This window comes from Nesoenas mayeri (assembly GCF_963082525.1).
Source record: "Nesoenas mayeri genome assembly, chromosome: 2".
NCBI lineage: Eukaryota > Metazoa > Chordata > Aves > Columbiformes > Columbidae > Nesoenas > Nesoenas mayeri.
The window spans coordinates 117595835-117618416 of record NC_137543.1 but is presented as its reverse complement, the minus strand read 5'-3'; the positions used below and the strand labels follow the sequence as shown (position 1 = coordinate 117618416).

The 22582-nt window shown below is 41.0% G+C and overlaps 1 protein-coding gene across 2 annotated transcripts in view; it reads left to right on the top strand.

Annotated features, from left to right (window-relative positions):
• Positions 1–21597, top strand: part of FYCO1 (FYVE and coiled-coil domain autophagy adaptor 1) — a 37944-nt gene extending 16347 nt beyond the window's left edge. For both annotated transcript variants that reach the window (XM_080340739.1, XM_080340738.1), the window contains exons 10-17: positions 601–768; positions 1191–1340; positions 2810–3015; positions 3350–3494; positions 13617–13712; positions 15893–16103; positions 17239–17348; positions 17795–21597. In XM_080340739.1, coding sequence (XP_080196865.1) covers positions 601–768; positions 1191–1340; positions 2810–3015; positions 3350–3494; positions 13617–13712; positions 15893–16103; positions 17239–17348; positions 17795–17870 — 1162 coding nt within the window. In that variant the 3' untranslated portion in view covers positions 17871–21597. The remainder of the gene's footprint in view (positions 1–600; positions 769–1190; positions 1341–2809; positions 3016–3349; positions 3495–13616; positions 13713–15892; positions 16104–17238; positions 17349–17794) is intronic.
• The last annotated feature ends 985 nt before the right edge of the window (positions 21598–22582 follow it).

The window sequence follows — 22582 nt, the reverse complement described above, 5'->3', positions numbered from 1 at the left end:
CTTAACCTGGAAGTGTCTTAAGGCCACGTTGGACAGGGCTTTGCGCAAGCTGGTCTAGTGGAAGATGTCCCTGTCCATGGCAGGGGGGTTGGAACTAGATGATCTTTAAGGTCCTTTCCAACCCAAAATATTCTATGAACCTTCCGTTTTTGAATTGCATCTATGTTAGAAGAATATAGTGAGAAACTGATTTCCTTCCCTTTTGTGAACATGAAGGCTGTGGAGGAGTATGTGCTAAATGGCCCTTTTGTGTGCAACCTGCAGATGCAGGGCAACCTGCAGCTATAGGACTTTCCCCATTTATCTCAGTTTGTAGCTGCTGATGATCTAGTTTCCAAGGACACTAAATTTATTCCCAAGGTGGTAACCATCATAAGCTTTGTTATAAGCAAGGCATTCAAAAAATTGCTGATTACTGACTGTATTCACCAGGTGACAGATTCTTGTGCAGTTTCAGTGATGCAGAAAGCTGGAGAAATTCTGAATAGCTATAAAAAAATATGCACTCTGAGAACAATTTCACTGGAACTACCTCTTTCTTTCATGGGATGACTGCACATGAGCTAAAAACGATTCTTAATTGCCTTTGTATTTGATCAGGGTCCAAAAAGAAGCTGATGAAGCAAAAGAGAAGGTCCTGGATTACAGTGAGAAGCTCAGCAAGGTGGCAGCAGACAAAGATATCAGTGACCAGAAGCTATTTGCTGAACTGGATGACCTGACGAGAACAAAACAATTCCTTGAAGAACGTTTGATAGAACTTATCAGGTTGGCATAAAAATAAACAGCAAGCAAAAATTAAACTCCTAGTTTAGAATGTTAAGGGATACTGCTGAGGTAGTTCAGTCTTGTATTCCTGAATCAAAGACAGAGATAATGGCCAAGTTCAGCAGCAGCTGAAATTTTGCATTTCTGTAATGCAATCAAAAACATAGCACCCAATATTATCACCTCCTTAGTTTGCTGTCTGTTTTGCAAAACTATGTAGTTCTCTGCATGGCATGTATTTTTCTCCCCACCTTTCCAAGAGCTTTGGTAGGTTTCTTGGTCTGTCTTTATTCCTGAAAGCTCCTCAGAAGTCGCAGCAAAGCTGCAAAGCTTTCACCAGCATTCAAATTAAGGTTGGTTAACAGTAAAACAACATTGATAATTTCTTTGTATTTTTCTTTCTTCTAACTCTATCTCTGCAGAGATAAGGACGCTTTGTGGCAAAAATCAGATGCTCTGGAGTTCCAGCAGAAGCTTAGCGCAGAGCAAAGGTGGCAGGGGGACACAGAGGTTAATCATTGCCTGGACTGCCAGAGAGAGTTCTCATGGATGGTGCGCCGCCACCACTGCAGGTCAGTTTGTCAAACTCTATTGCGCTGTTCAAAAGCAAAGTTCAGTCAGATCATTTCCACGGATGAAATACTTCTTGATGTTCACAGTTCATTGGTCAAAGTCATTGATACAGGACACTGTAGAGGCTGAAAGGACAAGTGAGCTCACAAGGGGATAAGAGACATTATTGGAAAGGTCCCTTGATATGTATTAAGGCAAAGATCCAGATGCAACTGTGATGTGGGGAGTTTGTCAGTTCTTATTTCTGGAAACAATCACACCCTACGTAGTGTGTTTCTTTGAAGGACTGTGTTTTTAATATATTTATTATGCACTGCTCTGTGCATGCTGTAGATAATATTCACTAAGGTGTTTTTGCTGTTGTGATAGAAGTAGTCCAGAACAAATCCAACATGATATGCAATTTTAAGTTTGGTTACTTACACTAGATATATTCTGAGATAGTTACCAATAGCACAGTAATCTTTTAAAAAAAAAGTTAATATGAAAATATTTCCTGTACAGTTAGCCTGCTTGGAGTTATTAGTTACTCAATCTAGATTTATTCAAATATATTTAAGTGTGCACATTTCAGGGTCTTAGTGAGATATTTATGTTGCTTGTTTACTGTTATTTTTCCTCACAACCTGCTTCATCATTTAAAGTATGTAGTACTGGAACTTTCAATTGCATATTAATGTAGGGAACTTTCGATGTGGATTAACAAATAGTGAAATAATTTCTGGTAACAACTTAAAATCTGGAAAACCTGCTTATGTTTCCACCAATACCTATTAATGACTTAAATGATTATGAAAATCAAAACCACAAAGGCTTCACGAATCACAGTCATCCCTGATGGGCACTTTTATTCATTAAAATCTTAACATGTTCATTAAAACATAGTCGACAGGTTTAATACTAAGAGACTGCAGAGTTGAGAGTGCAGGAGAGATGAATGTACGTGTATGTGTCCAGTGTTATTTTCTCTTCCCTCTTGGATGGGGAGGTGGGTGATTACTAAGTAGAGACATATAGATGTGTTCTTAGGCTCCTTCCAGTCAAACAGAGCTTTGCTCTGAGTATGAGATTTGGCCTGTATAATATTACTAAGTACATTTGCTTCATACATACTTTATATATGTATTGTTTATTTGTATTGCATATTTGTGGGTATTTAATTTTTTATGTATTGATGTTTAAATGTATATTTACTTTTTTTAGTATTTTTATGGGTTTTTTTTCTGTTTTCCCTATCTATTAAGGCAGCAAATTCTTGAATGTGTATGTCTGCATCCTATTTGTCAAGAAAACTTGCTTCACCTCAGAAAGCAGTGGCAGTCTGTGTTAAGAGTTCTGACACTGATGTAGCTTTCATGCTTTTGCAGAGAGCAAAACCATTATGACAAAGCCCTAGACTGTGTCACATAGATATGATCCACCTTTATGTGGTACTTTTCTAACACCTTTGGTTTCTAATCATTTCTAGAATGTGTGGTCGCATTTTCTGCTACTACTGCTGCAACAATTACATGGTGACAAAGCCTGGTGGAAAAAAGGAGCGCTGCTGCAGAGCTTGCTTCAGTAAGCCTAGAGTCATTGTGGACAGTACCGATGACTCTGGATCCAGTGCCAACCAGGAAGGATCACCAGCATCATTGGCATCACCTGTGTCACCATCCGAGAGAGCTTTCGGTTAGTGTATTGTTTACATGCTGTGGAGAAATAAGTAGTGTTCATAGATGTTCTCCAAGAAACCACATAGTCACCTCCTGCTCCAAGGACCTGCATGTTCATGGAGTGTTTTCAGGGTTGGATTGATCTCATCTTTGAATTTTATTGGTATTGACAGAAATTTGCTTGTATATTAAACGAGTGTCAGCCTGAGATTTTTAGTTGGTTCTAGTAGTTAGCTAATGCTTCTGTAAAGGTAGAGGAACAGCCCTGTCTTCCCCCTTCAGGATTTCGTTTGTTTGTTTTCCAAACAAGCAGCTAATAATGTTTATTTTCATATCCTTTTATGGCACAGTTGCAAGTGAAGCCTCTAAAGCACCAGATGATGCAGCATTTGACATAATCACTGATGAGGAGCTGTGCCAAGTGCAGGAATCAGACTCTCTCCACAATGAAAGTCAGATGGAGGGAGAATCTCTGGATCAGAGCGTGACAGATCTGTGAGTAAACATGGCTTCATGGAGAGGGGACTCTTCTGGGGTTTGTTTGGAGTGTTATGGGGTTTTCTTCCATTCAGTGGAGATAGCCAACCTCTGTAGAAAGGGAAGACACTTCTGTTCCCAGCCACATGTTCAGTAGACCAACACAAAATAATTTTGGCCTGTTTGCAGAGTCAGCATCAAATCTAGTTAATCCAAACAGTTCCACCTGCTGCACCACAGCACAGAGGAGTTGTCCCAGTTCTGTGCTATTACCAGGCCAGCTGTCACCATTAAGACTGGCTCACAGGCCATACTGAGTCATTCACACTTCACTTATAATAGAAGCTAAGCGATGCTCTCTATCAGACTCACCATTACTTAATAACAAGAGAACAAGGGGGTGGGGAAAAGATAAGGAAAGATTTGTTCTTTTTATGGCAGATTTCATTGAACTGAATGTGAAATAACTGTGAACTGAATGTGAAATAACTTGGCTGTATGACTTTAAGATAACAGCTTACAGAAAAGAAAAAGAACAAGAATTGGGTAGCTAAATCTGGTACAAGTTTGGTTTTTTTTCTTAAGAAAATGAGACTGATTGCAGGTTTCAGTCATTTTTTTTACATGTATTTCTACATAAATTAGCAAGGAAGAGGGTCTAAGGCCATCTGAATATCTGAATACTTGTTTTGCAAACTACATTGTAGTATTATAGTTTAATGTATATCCATGTTTATACAAAACATTGTTTTACTGTGGTTTGAATTTTTTCAAATATTTTGCAAAAATTCTGTTCTGTATAATAGATTATCTTTCAAAAGCCTTTATATCTCTGAGAAGAAAAAAAAAAGAGCAATTTCACCTAAATTCTGCCCTTGCTTCTGAGGAAAAAATAGGCGTGATAAATCTAAATGCTAAACTGAAAATAGCCACAGAGTAACCAGCCTGCTGCTGTGAAGTCAGATGTAGACTTTTGCCCTCAGCGGACCTGTTTCCGGCATAAACCACAGTGACTTGCAATTTGGGTAGAAGGCAGACTCTACAGATTTGTTTATTTGGAAAAAAACTTTTCTAAATTGTACATTTTTGTTTCTTGGTAAAGAAGTTCTGTGTTTGCTGCCTATTTTGTATACTGTTGAAGCTGACAGCATATTAATATTTATCATGCGTTGGGCAGACATGAATGAACTGTGCTCTTGTGAAGTTAGTATTGCCTTTGTTTTCCAAAGGGACAATTTGCAATGAGGGATGTTTATTCGTTTGTTTGTTTGTTTGTTTTAAGAAGAAAAAAGTGTCATGTAACACTACTTTGAATTCACACTATCTGCAGAGGGGATATCACAAGTATACAACCAAGAGAAAAGAAATAAGTGTGTGTCACCATTTTTTTTCAGTTTGGGATTGGGCTAGATTTCTCTTATCTCACAAAGTATTCAGGCTGGAAGGAAGGATTGCCACTAACATCAGAATACAATTTGTGAAGCGTGCCCATGCGGCAGCCTACTTGCACCATGTAAATTGTGAAGGCTGCTCATCTCCCCTTGTTCACAGATTATAGGCAGGAAAGCCAGGAAATAATGTTTTAACCTCTGTTGCTCCTGGTTCATTAGTGTTAGGAGCCAGGGGGAGACTCCTGCTGTGGTCAGACTTGGAGCTTGAGCCATACTCAGCAGAGAACGGAGACCACACCTGACCTGAACACTGAAGGAGGGTACAGGAGAATGGCCTTCTTACACTGTGGATGACTTGAGCATCGCGTGTTCAGTGTGTGGTTTTGTGTTATGGGACATGCAGGAACTGATACATGTGGTACGTGTTCAAGAGAAAAAACAAAGTGCAGTGCTGATTATGGGAGAACAGAAGTTTCCTCACTTGTTTCTGTGGTGAGGAATATATGTGTACCCAAAGCCTGAGTGTAGCTTAGCATACAAGAAGATAATACCACATTTGATACCGCAGGTGTTTGAAGATAAACATGCCAAAACCATTGTACTGAATATGAGCAAAGGTTCCACTAACCCTCTGTCCTATCTTTGACAGCAACCCATAGCACATGTACTGATAATTTCCCAGGGTGTTTTCTTCTACCTTCCCAGAATCTGCAGTTCAGGAACTTTCTGAGCTACTGGTTTCACTGCTGCAGACTTCTTGGCCATACTGGACTGGTGAACCATCTTGACTTCACATAGGCCTTTGATCTTTCTTTTTTTTGAAAGTGTCCAGTTAAATGTGGCCTGATTTCTATGTGGAGACTTCAGGTAGTCTTGAAGTACAAATAATAATCCACTGGAATCCCAATAATATTCTCTTTGCATGAAATTTAATATATGGGGTATAATTTGCTTTGATATTGTGTCCGCAGAAGACACAAAGGATGCAAGATTGTGCTTGCTAGATTCATGTCTAAGGAATGCGTACAAATAAGTAAGTTTTCAGGCCAGACTTCTTTATTGGGATTCTGCTGAAAATAGTCCAAGCTATTCGTTTTTTGCCAGAGATTTGAACTAGTTGGTGCAGCTCTAAAAGGGAAGGAGATAAGCAGCCAAGAGAGGGAAGAGAAGGGAGACTGGGTGGTCCAAATAGACAGAGAGATCTATGATAGACGTGCTCTGTTGACATAGTTTTTTACAGCCTTACTCGGAGTGTGTGGCTGCAATTTTCATGCCAACTTTGCCTTATTGTGGGTGTGAGTCCTTGCTGGACTGGAAATGTGAGTCGGTGCTCAAAGCAGCGAATTATCTTAAAGGACATTTTCTATTTGTCCCGCTTTTGGTATCTACTGTAGTCTTATTCTGTTTTTCACTTGTTCTCTTCCCCTAACCCTGCCCCTGTAGTTCTTTCCTTGAAGTGATGTGAAATTATTACAACGACATTACTTCATAACAGCAAATTTTGAGACACAGGTCAGTTGAGAACCAAATAAAACTCATCTTGGTCATAAGCTGCACAGGTGTGTGGCGAGGTAAGATAAATGCTCTACCAGCATAACTCTGACCTCGAAGCAGCTCTTTCTTGAATGTTAGGATTAAGCAGGATTCGCTTCATGCTTTCAGGTCTGTTATGTGAGTTTGAAGCAACCTGATTGAAATCTTAATGTGAGAAGCTGAGGTAAGTTGTGTAATTGTGGTACATCCTGCCACTTCAAGGCTAATGGGTTCTCTTTTGAAGTGTTGTATTTTTAAACTTTTATTTCTAAAGCATTCACATTTGCATATGATATTTTAAAACAAAGATTGGGATATTGTATAGCACTGGGTCGAAGTTCCCAGGGTAAACCAGTGCACTGGTTTCCAATTTAGCAATATCATCGATGGCAGAAGTATAAAAAAAGAAAAAAAGCCACTACTCTGGTATGGAAACAAAGAGTTTTATTCACACCTTAGTACTGCTTTTGGTAGAAAAGACATCTCAGCCTGTCTGCACTGTGGTTGCTTTGGTTTGTATTCTTTCTTTCGTAATGATTCATAACAGTCTTTCCTGACCTAATTACAACTCACGTGGCAGAGCAGGGTGCAAACGTAGCCAAAAGGAGGAACTGCAAGTGGTCTGCAGCATTCACTGCCCTGTGCAGAACCAGCCAGGGAGAGGAGTGAGGGCAGGAGCACACCTCTCCATCCTCAGCGGTGTTGGGATAGCAGCTTTACTTGCCACACAAACATGATAGCACAGCACAGTCCTTCCTAGTTTTGTTTTTGAGGGTATTGTGCCATTTCACTGTGGGAGAAACAAGATAGATTGTGTAGCAAGGAAAAGGATTGCCTAAGCAGCTGTTCTCTAGGGGGAAAACGTGACATGGGCACAATGATGCCTGTAAGGGTTGGGTACCACTGAGTTGCAGTGATCTGGTAGGAAGGAGTGTTAATGGGGAGAAAAGGAACATCCAGAGTGACAGTGTTATTGCAAGAGTGATTTGAAACAGGTTAAAACTGATATTTCAAAGTTGTAATGCAAAGGACTTTGAACCGGACCCAACTCTGCCTTCATCATAGGCAGCCCACAGCTGTATGTAGCCCAGCCTCTGCTCCTCTCCAACATCCCTGCTTTCTTTTCCCTATTCCAGTCTCCACCCCTGTGTCGTTCTGTCCTCTGCAAGAGCTTTTGCGTACTTTCTGCCCCCATCTGCACTGCCCCCTGCGCACCTTTTTGCCTCCCACTGGGAAGTGAAAAGGCCAGAGGTGGGAAGGAGGGACAGCAGGAACAAGACAGGAGAACAATTAAGGAATCCGGAGTTTCATGGTGAGGGAATCAGAGTGCCAAGGAGCTGCCAGGAAAAAGAGACTGGAAAAATGCCATGGTGCAAAGAATGTGTAGGAATTAGGGTGTGAGAGTTTGTGTCTACGGAAACACTGCTCAGTGTTAGAGGCCATGTGCAGTATGATATACCTTGTGTTGACAGGGGCTCTAGTCATCTGGCAACATGAGATCTGTTATCAGGAGTAAGATACAAAGGTGCATATGAGAGGTTCAGACCATCAACCTGATATTAGATGGGAGGCAGATGAAAATGCTGCGTTATTACAGAAATGTTAGATGAACACTAGAGTGTGTGTGGAGACCTTCTTCCAAGTGACCAATACAAAAAAACAAACAACCACACATTAAACCCAGCATGAAAGTTGAAATTTGTAGTGTATGTTTATAATCCAGGAAATCTCATGAAATGAATGAGCTGAACTAAAATCTGTAGTATCTTTGAAACAAAATGCTGAAGTATTATGACTAAGCCTGGCCTAAAGCTGATCACCATGTCTTTACTAATGGGACTGTATTTCCTCTTTCATGCAGGCTACCTATGTCATTTAAAAAAAAAAAACCAACAAAGTAAATAAAAGGTAAATAGTTGCCAGATTTTCTAGATTTTCTAGCCAGTTTTATAGCAGGTGGTTTTCTAGATGCGTTTCCTAGCTGTGCTCACTTCCCCTAGTGAGCTGCACTGCTCTTGTTAGCCTTTGGAGACAGCTTCATGAGCGGTGGTTAGTGTAGGAAAGTAGTATCCTTACTCATGGATGGATCCTGGTGGAGAGGAAGGCAGTACTCAGAGGAGCTCGCCCACGCAGATAGATCTTTGTAGCAGCCTGTGGTACAGTTGCTGGAGTGCTTCTGGGACTCTGTCCTGTAGAGCAGTTAGCTTGTACCTCTGAGTACTTGAATTTCATACCTACAAATAAAAAAAAAAAACACCACCAAATTTGACTTAACCATACAGCATCTTTTACTGAAAGAAAACTACTTGCACAAGAACTGCAAGGCCTTGTAATGCTCTTTAAAATTGAGTTATCCCTTCTGCTTCATTGCATTTGGTAGCAATTCCTCTGTCTTAGAGAAACAAACCTGCAGCAAGGTGCTAAATATTCTCAAACTGTTCCTGTCCAACAGAGGAACAATACGTTGCAACAGTCACCTCCTTTTAGCAGTTATTTTCAGATGCAGAATAGGGCATGAGGATGATAAAGTGACAGGTATGTGGTAGCATATGTACCCTAAACTAGTGAGAATATCTGCTTTCAGAAAAGATTGAAGTTCCCAGAGTTGCAGAGGACCAGCAATCAGCCCTTTCTGCCAACAAGGCCTGTTTCAATTCCTTAAAACCAGAAAGTGTTCAGAATTGCTTTTGTAGCCTTCATCATGCGTTTGTGGAGGGCTCATCTGAGCTGCTCTGCCAACCTAGTTCACAGGGACTCCATTGCAACTGCTGCTTCCTCAGTCACCAGAGATGCTCCTTTCCAGACTGTATGGGCAGGGGTGGCCTTGCCATGGAGACCAATATCCCCCTAACATCAATTTGCCCTTATCCATACATGATGTACCCTGGGATCACTTCTGTATAACTTCTAATGAGCTATTTACCAAAAACGACTGCAGGTTCAGCACTATTTAACCCTTTATCATGCAGTCAGGATCAACAGGAACTCAGATGCTTTATTTCAGCTTGTTAGCCTGTGTACACATATGCAAGCACGTTGCAAGAAGAGCCATAGGCCACGAATGCGTTGCAAAGAGCAAGTTTTATTTTAGTTACCTCTCTACTGGGGGATCTCCGAAGCCACACCTGAGCTCCCAGGCAGAGGTGACACCAGCGGGGACACAGGCGCTGGTCAGTTCAGCCCTGTTGGAAGATCCCTGGGCCTGCTGAACTCACCTGTATTTCAAGGCTTCAGACTGGCGCAGCCTCTTGCTCTTTCTCACAACAAAGCAGGAATCTCAGACATAGTGATCAGCTGCCTAGAGTTTCTCACAGGCCTATGTTATCTAACACAGAGGTTCTACTCATCAAGCACACAAGGTCAGTAAAATAATTAGTGTGATGTATGTGCTTTTTGTAGAGACAGGTGCAAGTCACTTGAGCATATTTACATTTAACTAATCTCCTCGCCAAATCTTCCGCTATATCCCCATACATAGCCTAACCATAAATTAACCTGTTTCCCCTTTTTTTTCATAAACTGTGTTTGTATAAAATGTTTTTTGATGGCCTGTGCAAAGAAGTCCTCTCTGGCACAGGAATGGTGAGAGCTGCTGCCCCAGTTTAAGAAGGACAGGGAACTGCTGGAGAGAGTCCAGTGCAGGGCAATGAAGATGATGGAGTGGAGCATCTCCCTTATGAGGAAAGGCTGAGGGAGCCGAGTCTCTTTAGCTTGGAGGAGACTGAAGGCTGACCTCATTCATATTTATAAATATGTAAAGAGTGAGTGTCTTGAGGATGGAGCCAGGCTCTTCTCGGTGACAACCAGTGATAGGACAAGGGGTAATGGATAAAACTGGAACACAGGAGGCTCCACTTAAATATGAGAAGAAACTTCTCAGTGAGGGTGACAGAACACTGGAACAGGCTGCCCAGGGGGGTTGTGGAGTCTCCTTCTCTGGAGACATTCAAAACCGACCTGGACACATTCCTGTGTAACCTCATCTAGGTGTTCCTGCTTCTGCAGGGGCATTGTACTAGATGATCTCTCGGGGTCCCTTCCAATCCCTAACATTCTGTGATTCTGTGCTGCTCCCTGTGTCTGCATACATATAGCTCTGTTACGACTAGATGACCTTCCTTGGTTTGTCTGCAGGGATGGCTGTGCTGTCACTGTAACCTAGGAATTACGGTACAAATAGAGGCGGGCTGTGTGAGTTTATCTCAGGGAGAGGGCTGAGAGACTAGCTGTTACTCCTGGACAGGTCAGTCTGAAGAATGTGTAACTGTGTAGTTGTGAAGCCGCCTGTGTGCAGAAACCCCACTGGCTGCAGAGACCCTGCAGGCGCTGGGACGGAGCAGCCCCTGCAGGGGAACAGGCTGGGCACTGAGGGCTGGGCAGCAGCTCTGCTGAAAAGACCTGCGGCCCCTGGTGTGAATAGTGGTGTAAACCCAAGCCAGAAACTGGCTCTGCTATACCAGTGCTATAATTCTGCCTCAGTTTCCCTGCAATAGCCTCTAAATAACAGTGCAAGGAGAAAATGCACAGATATCTAAGAAAAAAAAACAGCTCGTTTTTGGGAGCAAATACCTCACAACTAGAAAAAAAGTAGGGATACCCACAGAGCTAGCTGTAACCTCGCTGACATACAGACTGTGCAGTATTTAGGATCTGGGGCAGCAGCTTGCCAGTATTTGTACTGTTAATTGCAATAATCATCTGTTTGCTGCCTCCTGCTGGGGAAGAGACTTGAAAGCTCCCTCGTAATCCCAAATTGCTTATTTCAAAACCTGTTGTCTGAACCTCTTGCAAATGCAGCGTTTAACTGATGAATGAAAGCTGTCTTCATACCAGAGCCTTTGCCAAACCTCTTCCATATCACAATACTAAAAAAATAAAATCTCAAAATATTTTGGATTTTGTCACTTGGAGCACAGAAATATCCCTTTGTCATGGTACACCAGAGGGTGCATATTCATAAGCTGGGGACTGCAGGAACGTGCTTAATGCTGCCACCTAGTGTGAATAGGTCATGGTAGAATAAATTCTCATGTCAGGGGGACAAGAGTTCCAGTTAAATAATGAAACTGTGTTTCTTATATTTTCTGCATAGGCTACCAGACCTCAGTTTAGACCATTGGACTCAATGGGATATCATAAAGACAAGGAAGATTTGCTTTGTGATTGTCATGCACTTGAGCGTAAGAGATAAAGTAGGAGACTTAGCGTTCCCTTAGCCTATAGTGAAAGTTGCAGTGAATTTGTTGGTTAGAGCAGCCAAGTGTCAAGATAACCACCTAACCATGTGCTAAGTTGCAGCAGCAAAAATATGGAAAATCATGTGTTAGAGGAGAACATGGAAAATGTGTTGATCCTGGGATTTAATTTACATTTCAGGGTCCCAAAAGAAAGGTGAAATTAGTGGATTAAATAAAGAACTCTAATAGCACTGCATAATATAATAAGTCGTGGAGCTGGACACTTCTGGGAAGCTGTGGCCTTATAGTTCTTTTGGTCTTTATGAGTTCGAGGCTATGAAATTAAAGCTGGTGGGAAGGGAGAGTTTATCAGATCACAGCATGAGGTCTGTTGCTGTTGCCACCATGCAAGCAAAACATATGTATAGGTTTGTAAGATATAGTTTAGTTTTCTAGGTGTTGGGTTTTTTTCTTTTTTTCAGAATCAGTTTTCTTATCTAGTTATGTAAAGATAGTTGACGATGAAATTGTTTGTATCACTTGCTAAATATTTACATAGGTATATTAACCTTTATGGACCAAGATATAGTGTGTCATTCCTACATTTCGGTCGGCAGATAGTGTTTGGTTATAGCTCAGGTTTTGGTGTTTAGTCACAGGTTTGAGTCTTCCCTGCAGGTCCCAGCTGCCTCCGAAGATGTGAAAAGTTACCTAAGGGACCTCAGAAATAAGAGAATTCCACAGATCACAGTGCTTTCTGAGTTCAGAAAACATGTAGACAGTAGGTGCAGCTTAATTTTCAGTCATAACAGTAAATTCTTCCTATTTCCAACCAAAAGTGTCACTCCTCTAAACTCAAACATGGTTGCAGGTGCTGACACAGTATGTTCAGATGCTGATGATGACCAGCAGAAGGTGCTGGTACCTGGAAATGTTTTCTCCTGCCCTTCTATTCAGCAGTACTTGCTTGTAGAGCAAGGTCCTGTAGGATTTGAAAGAAAATGCTAAACTGTGCATTGGTTCTGAGAATTACAGAATGTGCAGCAATTATGCCCTTGCTACACTATTACACTTGGTGTTTCAGAAGGACATATAAGTGATATTATATTTTATTAGATTCCACTGGTTTGTGGAAGGTACCCACCGGTTGGTTCTCTGTATATAAGAATCCTTGGCATTTTTTTTCTGGGAATGGCAGCCTAATTGTCTCAGTTATCAACCTGCTGAGATGCAGAGAAGCAAAGTATCAGTTAGAGATGCTCTAACTTACTTGAAAACTGTCAGCATTTGTTTACTGACCCTCAAACTCATTCTTCTCTCTGTGTCCCAGCCCTGTAATTGATAGCTGGTGCTACTCCAGCGTTTGCCCTGAGCATGCACCCTTTTTGAGGTAAGGAGTGGATGACAGGTGTGTCCCATCTACTTCTGCTCTCCTGGACACATCATGGTGGGGAGGAGGCATTCTGCTTTGTCACCCTGTAACAGCTTCTTCAGCATATTTGTGTTTGAATCATCCGGTTATTTCTTGTATGGAAAGAAGATACATGGTAGTGATTCTACAGCAATAAAATATGTTTTGTGTAGCATTGTCAGAGTAAGGAACTGGATAATGTGTTTGTAAAACACCTCACAGATGAAATCCAGGACAAATGTCATATCCTTGGGTAAGCTTTGTTCAAGGGACAAGTCCAGGCTGTTGTGTTTGAGTCTGCCCTCTTTCAAGATTTCCACCGCCACCTGGTGGCATCTCAATACAGAATTTGTCTTAAGACTGTTGGATAGATGTTCTGGACATATGTATTGCTCTTAGCTCATGAAACCAGGACAGGGACATTTTTACATTTGTACACCATGGTTAGCTGAACATGTCTGCAGTTTTACCCAGTTTTGTCACTAGAATATGCAAAATAAGAATTCTGGAATTTGGTATCATGACTTATCAAAATGTTTCTGTTTCAGGAAGGCATCAGCATGCAGATGCTGTTTGACCACATACTGCTCAGAGAATCATGGCTTTCCTTTTTTTTTCCTTGTCCTAGAAACAGCACATGTAATTCTTCAACCTTTGATGAATCGGAAGAGTGGCAAGTTGCTCAAGATGCTGAGATATCCTTGTTGAAGTCAGGAGAAATCATGTAAGCAGAACAGTTTCAGTACTACCAGGCTGAAAGAGCAAAGGCTGAGCTCAGATACCAGCCATGTGAGCACAAGTCTTGCAGACTCCTGGAAGAGCTGATATCTTGTGTCCCACGGTAAAGTTTGGTCTGAGGAGGAGCAGAGAGGATAGCTCAACTGCGCAGAGCAGCAGAAATGAGCCAGGTCCTCTCTCTTCAGTCCTGTAAAACTTTAGCGCAAGTGGGGAATAAGAAGGAAAGATTTGGGTCCACATCACATCAGAAAACCTTCCTTCCTATTCTTATTGCAGGAGGTGCTGTGAACAGGAAGTGGGGTTAGAGAGAAGGCTGTATAGTGGTAGTATTCTCTGGAAGAAACAGCAAGGGAAGGTCAGAGAGTGCTGTGCTCGTCAAGACCTTTGTCACAGGGAGGGAATTCATGGCCTTTTGGAGCATGTCTCTGTTATTTATTGGTGACCTCACAGAAACTGCCTTGCCTGCTCTGGTTGATATATGCCATAGCATAAAATGTTCAGTTGAGCCTCTGCTCGACCTCTGTGAACTGTGTGTACTCAATTTGCTGTGTGTATCCTTCTGTGAAATTAATAGTTACATGCAGTAGCCATATAGCATATCACATGCACAGCCAAGAAGGGAATCTAATGTATGAAAATGCCTGTGACTTGGAGAAATTCCTCTTTGCTCACTCTCCCCTTAAGCCTAGCTTTGATATTTTTACTTAGCTATGAGGAAGGTTTTAAACTTTTGACTACAGGGAGATAAATTAGTCCATGTTTCAGCCCTGCTGCTGCTCTTCAGAGAACCAGGTAAATGAAGCCATAACTAAAATCACAGCTAGGCTGTAGGGCAAAACCAACAGCGATTGTTAGTTTATTAAAATCAAAAATCACCTGAGACACCTCAGCAGTTGCTACAGCTAAGAGGGAAAAGTAACAAGGTAAGCAAAACTTAATATAAAGCTTACTCTCGGACCAGAGTACCATAGTTATAATAATAAATCAGCTGTGATCCCTAACCACTGTGTAGTCATGTCTGGAAATTGAACTTGCCCATTACTCTAGAACCTCAAATCATCGTGGTGACTGTGTGATATCTTCTGGTAAATGTGTTGATTTTTGATAGCTGCTGCCAAACAAATCACGGTACCGTGATTTAATGTGAGCTTGTTGATTTGAAAACAATTTATTTCACCTAAGGAGTGATATGATGAATTGTAGTTAGGGTAATGTAGGTGAGATCTACAGCTCTTAGAAATTACAGGTTTCCCCTGGAGAAAGCAAACAGCATTCTCCTTCCCCTGTTTAAGGGCTACACTGTTTGCAGTCTGAAATAGATATCAGGATGAGGTAACATAACACAATGCTTCAGAACACAGGATCATCTAGGTGCTAAGAACTTCCTTTTTAATTGGAAGTACTTTAAGTCAGCTTTTATGCAGCTTTCTTGGGTAAAACAGACCAAGTTGTAGCGGCATTAGGTGCTTCAGAGGATCTAGATAGAGCTGTTGTTCACATTCCATCCATCTGTCCCCTCTGTACCCCTGATCCCTATTTTCTATACAAATGATATCAAGAGAAGTGAATAAATTGGATAACTATTTTTGTTTAAATTTTTGTTTAAAAAGAACAGTAGAGGGCAGTAGACTATTTTTTTTAAGTCATAGTAACTCTAAAAAGCTTTATTCAAGCACTAGATTTTTCTAGTCAAATAAAATAAATAAGTGAACAATATCCACATCTGCCAGAGCAGTGAAAGCACTTGATATCTGTCATCTTTTCTGTGGTTTTTGCCTTCATCCAAGGCTGAATTTTCCTGAATCTTGTGGGCCTGTCCTCAAGTTGCTGTGGAGTCTGCCTCAAATACCCTGTTTCCCTGAAAATAGGACAGGGTCTTATATTAATTTTTGCTCCAAAAGATTTTACTTTTTTACTACATTTATAGTTACCTGGACACTACTTAAATTGACTTTTTATGTACTGTAACTAGGGCTTATTTTTGCAGTAGGGTTTGTATTTCAAGCGTCCTCAAAAATCCTGAAAAATCATGCTAGGGCTTATTTTTGGGGGAGGGCTTATTTTCAGGGAAACATGGTAGATGGAAAATAAAAAGCTATGATTATTGTTTCTGTCTGAGTAATCAGATTGGATCTCTTAAAGTTACTGTGTTTCTCTCCCTCAAAGGATCAAATTACCCCTTACAGTGGAAGAGATCTTAAATTTTGGGGAAAGCAACAGGGAGCTGTTCATTAAATCCAGCACCTACAGTATCATTCCCATCACCGTTACAGAGATGGGCCTAACAATTAGCTGGATCTTTTCATCAGACCCTAAAAGCATATCCTTCAGCGTTGTCTACCAAGAATCAGAAGACACACCACTGGATCAGTGCAAAGTAAGATCTTTGTTTCCTTACTGCCTTAGAGATTGTAGTACATCCTTAATTATTTAATGTTGCCTGGAAAAGTTGAATTGAAAAGCGCTGTATCTTCTATTGGTTGCATCTGAGAGCCTGCAAAATTCTTATTTTTTCCCTCGGTATTACTTAATTTGTAAGGTACTTAGGGCTGATCTTGACAGGCTCTTAAGCAGAAGCCACAAGGAGACAGACAAATTGACAAGGTTACCTGCATTTTTTACAGTGAGGCATATATTTAAGTGTCTTGATGGTGTACAAAATTGCTTTGCCAGTGCCCAAGGTACCAGCTTTTATATGCATTGTCCATATTTAATGAGGATTAGGGAGTAAGTGAATCTAAGTTATTCAGCTAGTTGCAGAATTCTAATGAAGACAAGGCAGCTGTTGGCTTAACCCGTCGTGGTAGGGGGAACTTTAAGGCTGTGATTTCACTGGAGGAGTAAGACATTTATATGACATGCGTTAATTCACTCTGCAGTTACTAACTCCTTCTAAAATCTTTTTCTTAATCTGAAAACTGAATGAAGAGTGAATGTTGTTTCCATCTTGATATATCTAGTTGATATAACTTTGGGTTTTTTAGGGTTGTCCTTGATCTACATCAGCTGCTGTTCTGACAACTGTCTCTGCGAGGGTTTTACAGCAAGATAGACGGTTACACACACTTTTGCTGTAAGCTTAGATAAACAAGATTTGCTGAGATATTTTATAATACAGGCAGTATAAAAGTTTATATTAAAAGACATATTTAGCTAAATCCCGCTCTTGTATATATTTGTATAGATTTAATGTAGCTCTGCTGATGTTAGTAAACTTGCTTAGATTAACATTAAAAAGATCAAGATTTGATTCTATCTCTAAAACAGATTTGTAGCCATAGCTTAGTGATGTAAAGAGTTTATCAAAGGAAAACTGTGAGATTTTAGTTTATCAAAGTGAGATTTTAGTTTGGGTGAATTTTTAATCCTAATCTGTGAAAACAAATAGTTTTGCAGGCACATATGCACTTTGGGAGTTTCAAGATAGCTCCAGTCTAAATATTTTTTCTGATGGTAAATGTCAATTTATGGGGAAAATACTAAGTTTTATTTTGATTTGTACTGAATTCCAGGTTCTTATTCCTATGACCCGCTGCAACTCTCATAAGGAAACTATCAGAGGACAGGTGAAAGTCAGAAACCCTGGAATATACACACTGATATTTGACAATACATTCTCCAGGTAGGTCCTAGCTGAGTGTAAAAGGTGAAATAAGGTTGGTTTTACAGGCTGTGGAACTGATCAGAGGTACCATTATTCTGTCATTCAGAAGTAAGTATGAGAAATTGGTCCCAGGCTGCCAAAAGATCTTCTGTCTGAGTTTTGGTTCTTGTTCCTGTTTGAGTTTTTTTCTCGCCCCATAGCAGAATTCCTCTCTTCTATCTCAACCTCTGGGAAGTTAAACAGAAGTAATCGAGCCATTTGTGACTCTTTCGAAGAGAGCTTGGTCAGGATTGTCATCTTATTAAAAACAGACCTGACAGCCCTTGCAGGGGCATCCTTCTTTTTAACAACAGTCACTTTTTTTGCCCAAGTATAAACTGAAAGACTAAATACACTTGTAAGGTTTCCTGTCTAGTTGACTTCAGCTCACGTGGTCATCTTGCTCTCTTTTTTTTCCTTCACAGGTTTATCTCAAAAAGAGTGTTTTATCACTTGGCTGTCGAGCGACCTGTCATTTATGATGGAAGCGATCTTCCATAGCCTTGACTATACTGTGTTATTTTTAATTACATTTTAAGAAATGCTATTATTTATGTACATTTAAGCACTATGATTACCACTGTGTTTGAAGACTTTGAAACTATGCAATAGTTATAATGCACTTAGAGAACATGTATACACTAAAAACCAGAAGCCTTTTTAGGAACACTAATGGTTCTGTACTGTGTACAGGTTGCTGACAAGCCATGTGGTTTGATTTAACAGGTCAATAATAACCAAATCTTTTTCAGTGGGGAGATAAATAACTGTGGGGGTGTCTAAATGCAAACTGAAGTTCTCTACTGAAAACTGAATTACTTTTCTTCCAAAAATATCCTTCAAAAGGAAATTTAAAGACCTGTTCACTGCGGAGTAAACATAACCATTTCTGTTCTGCTCTACTGCTCTTACAGTCAGAACAACAGCTATGCAATATTTCAATCTTCACAGGCATATATTGTAATCCATCTAGAATTTTTTATCTTTTCCAAGTTTTATAAACCGCAAACATAGGGGTTTTTTACATTTTGGGCTAAGATTTGGTAAGTCTTAAGTGGCTTTTACACATGCTTCGGTGCTTGGTACCCATTACAAAACAATACAACACGAAGCAGCAAGTCCTTTCACTTTAGCTCACTGTACTCCGTAACCTGGTCCACTGAAATCAGCTCTTGTGGTGAGTACCAGTGGAAGGATCAGGAGTATCTTTTGCAGAATAAAGTCCTACTCACTGCATGATATGAGGAAGAGGAGAATTCCTTTTTCCTGCTTTAGCATCTTAAGTGATCAGCGTTGGCAGGAGAGCACCGTTTCTGAGGTCAGCAGCATCTCCCTCGCTAGACCATGCTGAAGGTAGCGGTAATGTTGGAATCTGTTTCAAAACGTCCATCCAAAACCAAATGTATATGCAGCCCTGGTGAGCCCTCCACCCAGTGTCAGTGTATTCTCTCCCTTTCCTAACCCTTGGAGTTGCCCCAGCCAGCTGCTAACTTTCCATCTCGGATTTAGGGATGGAGCTGCCTTTTAAGGGAAGACTGGGTTCTCGCTTATACAAAATTTCCATGCAAACTGTCTGCTTTCTTTATAGAATTTCAACTTTTCGTTAACATATCTGAAAGCAGATTTTTGTGTTTAAAAATCCTGTCTTCTGATGGAAAGGCAAAACATTTGGCAGGGAGAAAAGAGAAAAGCTCTTTATCTCAATCAGCCCTCCCCATCATTTAGGTGTGTCTGATTTCTTACGTTGTTGTTCTCCCAAGAAACCTCAGACCTGGAAGGTGTTAGTGCAGCAGTTGGTAGAAAACTAGCACGGCCTGCTAGGAACCATGTAGACTCTTGGTGGCAGCTCTAGCTGGTATACAGGGGTCATGGAGAGAGATGGAAGATAAAACATGAGGGGAAAGAAGAAAAAAGGGCAAACACAAGCTCAAGCAAATTATTTGGGGAGGGGAAAGGGGCAAACTTGTAAAAAAAAAAGGGCAGAGAATTGGAGGAATCAGCTCAACTGGGGAAGGAAGTCAAGAGAGTGCAGCTGGTGTCTATATGTTGCTGGTTTGATCCATTACCCATAAGGGATCTCCCTACACCAAAAGGCTGGTTGTTTAAAAGATGGAGATCAAAAGGCAAGTGTTGGACATTTACCTAGTTACAGCTGAGGTAGAGGGAAATTTCTGATTTTATGAAAGAAAAGAATACTGCAGATAAAGCTAAAGGTTGCTAATCATTAATTCCAGTTGATAACATTATGTAAATACAGTGATCTTGGAAAAAATGGTGAAAGAGTGACTATCTTTCATGGAGCACCTAGATTTTAGGTGTCTGGCTCACTCACTGGTAGCTTTCCCTTCCCCTCAGACACCTCCTCCCCATCCTGGTGGTGCCCTCCCAGCCCTGGTCAGGCAGAGGGTGGGTGGGAGGTGCGAGCTGGTTGCTGCCCCTCCCAAGGGAACAGGCTGCAGTGGTTAAACCCTTACCTAGCTGTGGGCAGGAAGATGAGATGGACAAGAGACAGAAGCCAGCAATAAACTGGCAAGAAACGGCACACTGATCAGTTCATGATTTATGGCGTATTTCAGTATTGAAGCTATGTTTTATATTTAATTAGACAAGAAAAGATTATTTATTGCTGAAAAATAGAGTACGGTGTACCATATGCTATGCAATTTTACTGAGCTGTTATTGAAGTCTGCTGCAGTTTTCCTTTAAGCTTTTAGGTGTGGTTTTTTTTTTTAAAAAAAAAGCATTTTGCTGGTTTAGAATACTAATCTTACTAGGATACTTGCTTAAAATGCCAAATGTAAGATAAAGGGACACTGTCAAGTGTCTTAGGCCAAAATATGACAACTCTGCTCAGAAGTATTTGAAATATCTCCATTCAAAATTATTTGACAGACTTACCTCTGGATTTCTTCTCTGCATCCCAGTTCTTAGCACTTTTTCATCCTGTGGCAAATATTTTTAAGCCACTGTTTATGTAACTCTTGAAGTAATTGGCTCCATCTAGTAAGCCAGATGTTTCCCTGCAAGTCTTCTGTGTAGACAGTCCGGAGTCTGGCTGAAGCATATGTTTGGGAGGAGGGGAATAAAAGCACTGGATTGTTTCTACTGTGGCATTTGAGTCTTTATGGTACCTTTTCTTCAGGTTTTCTTGCCCCATGAGAGTAGTTTTACGGCTTTTTTGCTCTCTGAAAGAGGACTAAGAGTGGGAGCCAGAATCTGTAGTTTAAAAGTAAAAGTTTGCTTCTAACCAAGGAGAGTATTTAAGAAGGAGGAAAAGTTTCAAAAGATGAACTAGTCAAAGTGGTAAGGTTCGAAAAGTGGACAGGAGTCCAACAGTTCAAAGCAGCTGTTCAAGAACAAGAATCTTATCACGTCAGCTAGAAGAGGGTGTCCTTTCCACCTCAGAGGCTGTGCAGTGAAGATAGTAAAGAACCTGACATTAGTACCGACTTTTTGTTTAAATGTCCCAGATGGTTTATTCCTGAAGCCATGGAAACATGATAAGGGACTTAACACATGTGTACGTTTGTGCAAGAGATGACTTCATTCAAGCACCTTATACCTCTGTTGATGAAGCACTTGTTTACGTGAGCTGTGCCAGGGACGCTGATCAATCTGTTTATTTGCAGATGCTCAGGTGATTTGTTGAATTGAGCCTTTTATAATCCACAGGAATGCAATTAAGAGAACAGAATTATTTAAAATTGATAATTAAATGCATTGAAGGGGATGTCACACTTGTGGGACAGAGTATACATTGTGGTCAGCAAAAGCAGTTGTTTTCCCTGGGTGCTGGAACAATGGAGGGTAATATTTTTTACTATGCAGAGGTCTATGCAAAGGAAAGAATGTAGTTGCTTTAATAAGATGACAGTGTTCCTTTACTCAGCGTTACTTAATATTGCTTTATGAGAAATCACAGAGATGTATTGCACGAGAGTGTACCACGTTACAACATAGCAAAGCTACAAAGGACTGACTTTGCTCCTTTTTTAAAAAATTGAAATTGCACTATAGTTTTAATTGTGCTCCATCACTGAGATTGTAACTTTTTCAGAAGCATCTTTTGGTCTTAACTGCCAAAGAATTGCAAACCCCGTTCACATGAAACTTCATGCTTCAGAAGGAGGAAAAAGAGATTTATGTATGCCAGCGTCAGTACAGTTACAGAGATGTAGACGGTTGTGTACTGGAATGTTTCCTGATGCTTTTTTTTTTCCTTTCTTAACCTCAGGAATTAAAAAAATAAAATTATATATTGTTGAAAATGTGTGTCCCTTTTCTGCCTTGTAGAGATAGCTTTTTCTGGAAGATAAATCAGACGTTTTTATTATCTACTTCTAAGCAGAAAAATATTTTACAAAATAAGGAAGATAGAAAATAGTTTGTCATGCTGGTGGAGAAAGGCCATGTCTGCACAGTACAACAGAGCAACAGCTGTGATCCGGGATCCTTAAATAAGCACTAAGCAAGGCAGCCACCAGGACAGAGGAAATATCAGCGTGTCCTGGTGGTACCGAGCAGCGGGGCCTCCCCCGGCAAGGGCAGAGAAACACCTTCCACCGCCTTTGCGTCCCCTTCTAGCTAAAAACAAAGCTGCCCCAAGGTCAGCAATTGCACTCACTGTCATCATAGAATCATAGAATGGTTTGGGATGGAAGAGACCGTCAAAGCTCATCTAGTCCAACTCCTCTGCAATGAGCAGGGACATCTTCAACTAGATCGGGTTGCTCAGAGCCCCGTCCACTCTGGCCTTGAATGTCTCCAGGGATGGGGCATCTACCGCCTCTTTGGGCAACCTGGGCCAGTGTTTCTCCACCTTCACAGTAAAAATTTTCTTCCTCATGTCAAGCCTGAGTCTCCCGTCATCCATCATACCAGCAAGCATTGTCCTTCAGCTTAGGGTTGCCATCTAGTGTTCCCCAGGTCTGGGCTGGGTCTACACACCTGGGTTATGTTGTGTAACTGAGTTGCAGACACACTTCACACATCACCTCTGAGTTTGCATCTACAGTCCCAGCCCCGGGGCATGTGGTAAACATGTAGGCTGGTCTGAACTGCTGGGGCCAACCGAATGTGGGCAAGAGGACAACAGGCCCCATCATAACCAGTCATTGCTTCTTCTACACTTTATTTCTGTTTTCTCTTGGGAGTTTTCCTGCTGAGGTGGAGGCTGTGGTGCTTCCCATCCCCACACCCCAGCGGCAGCACCA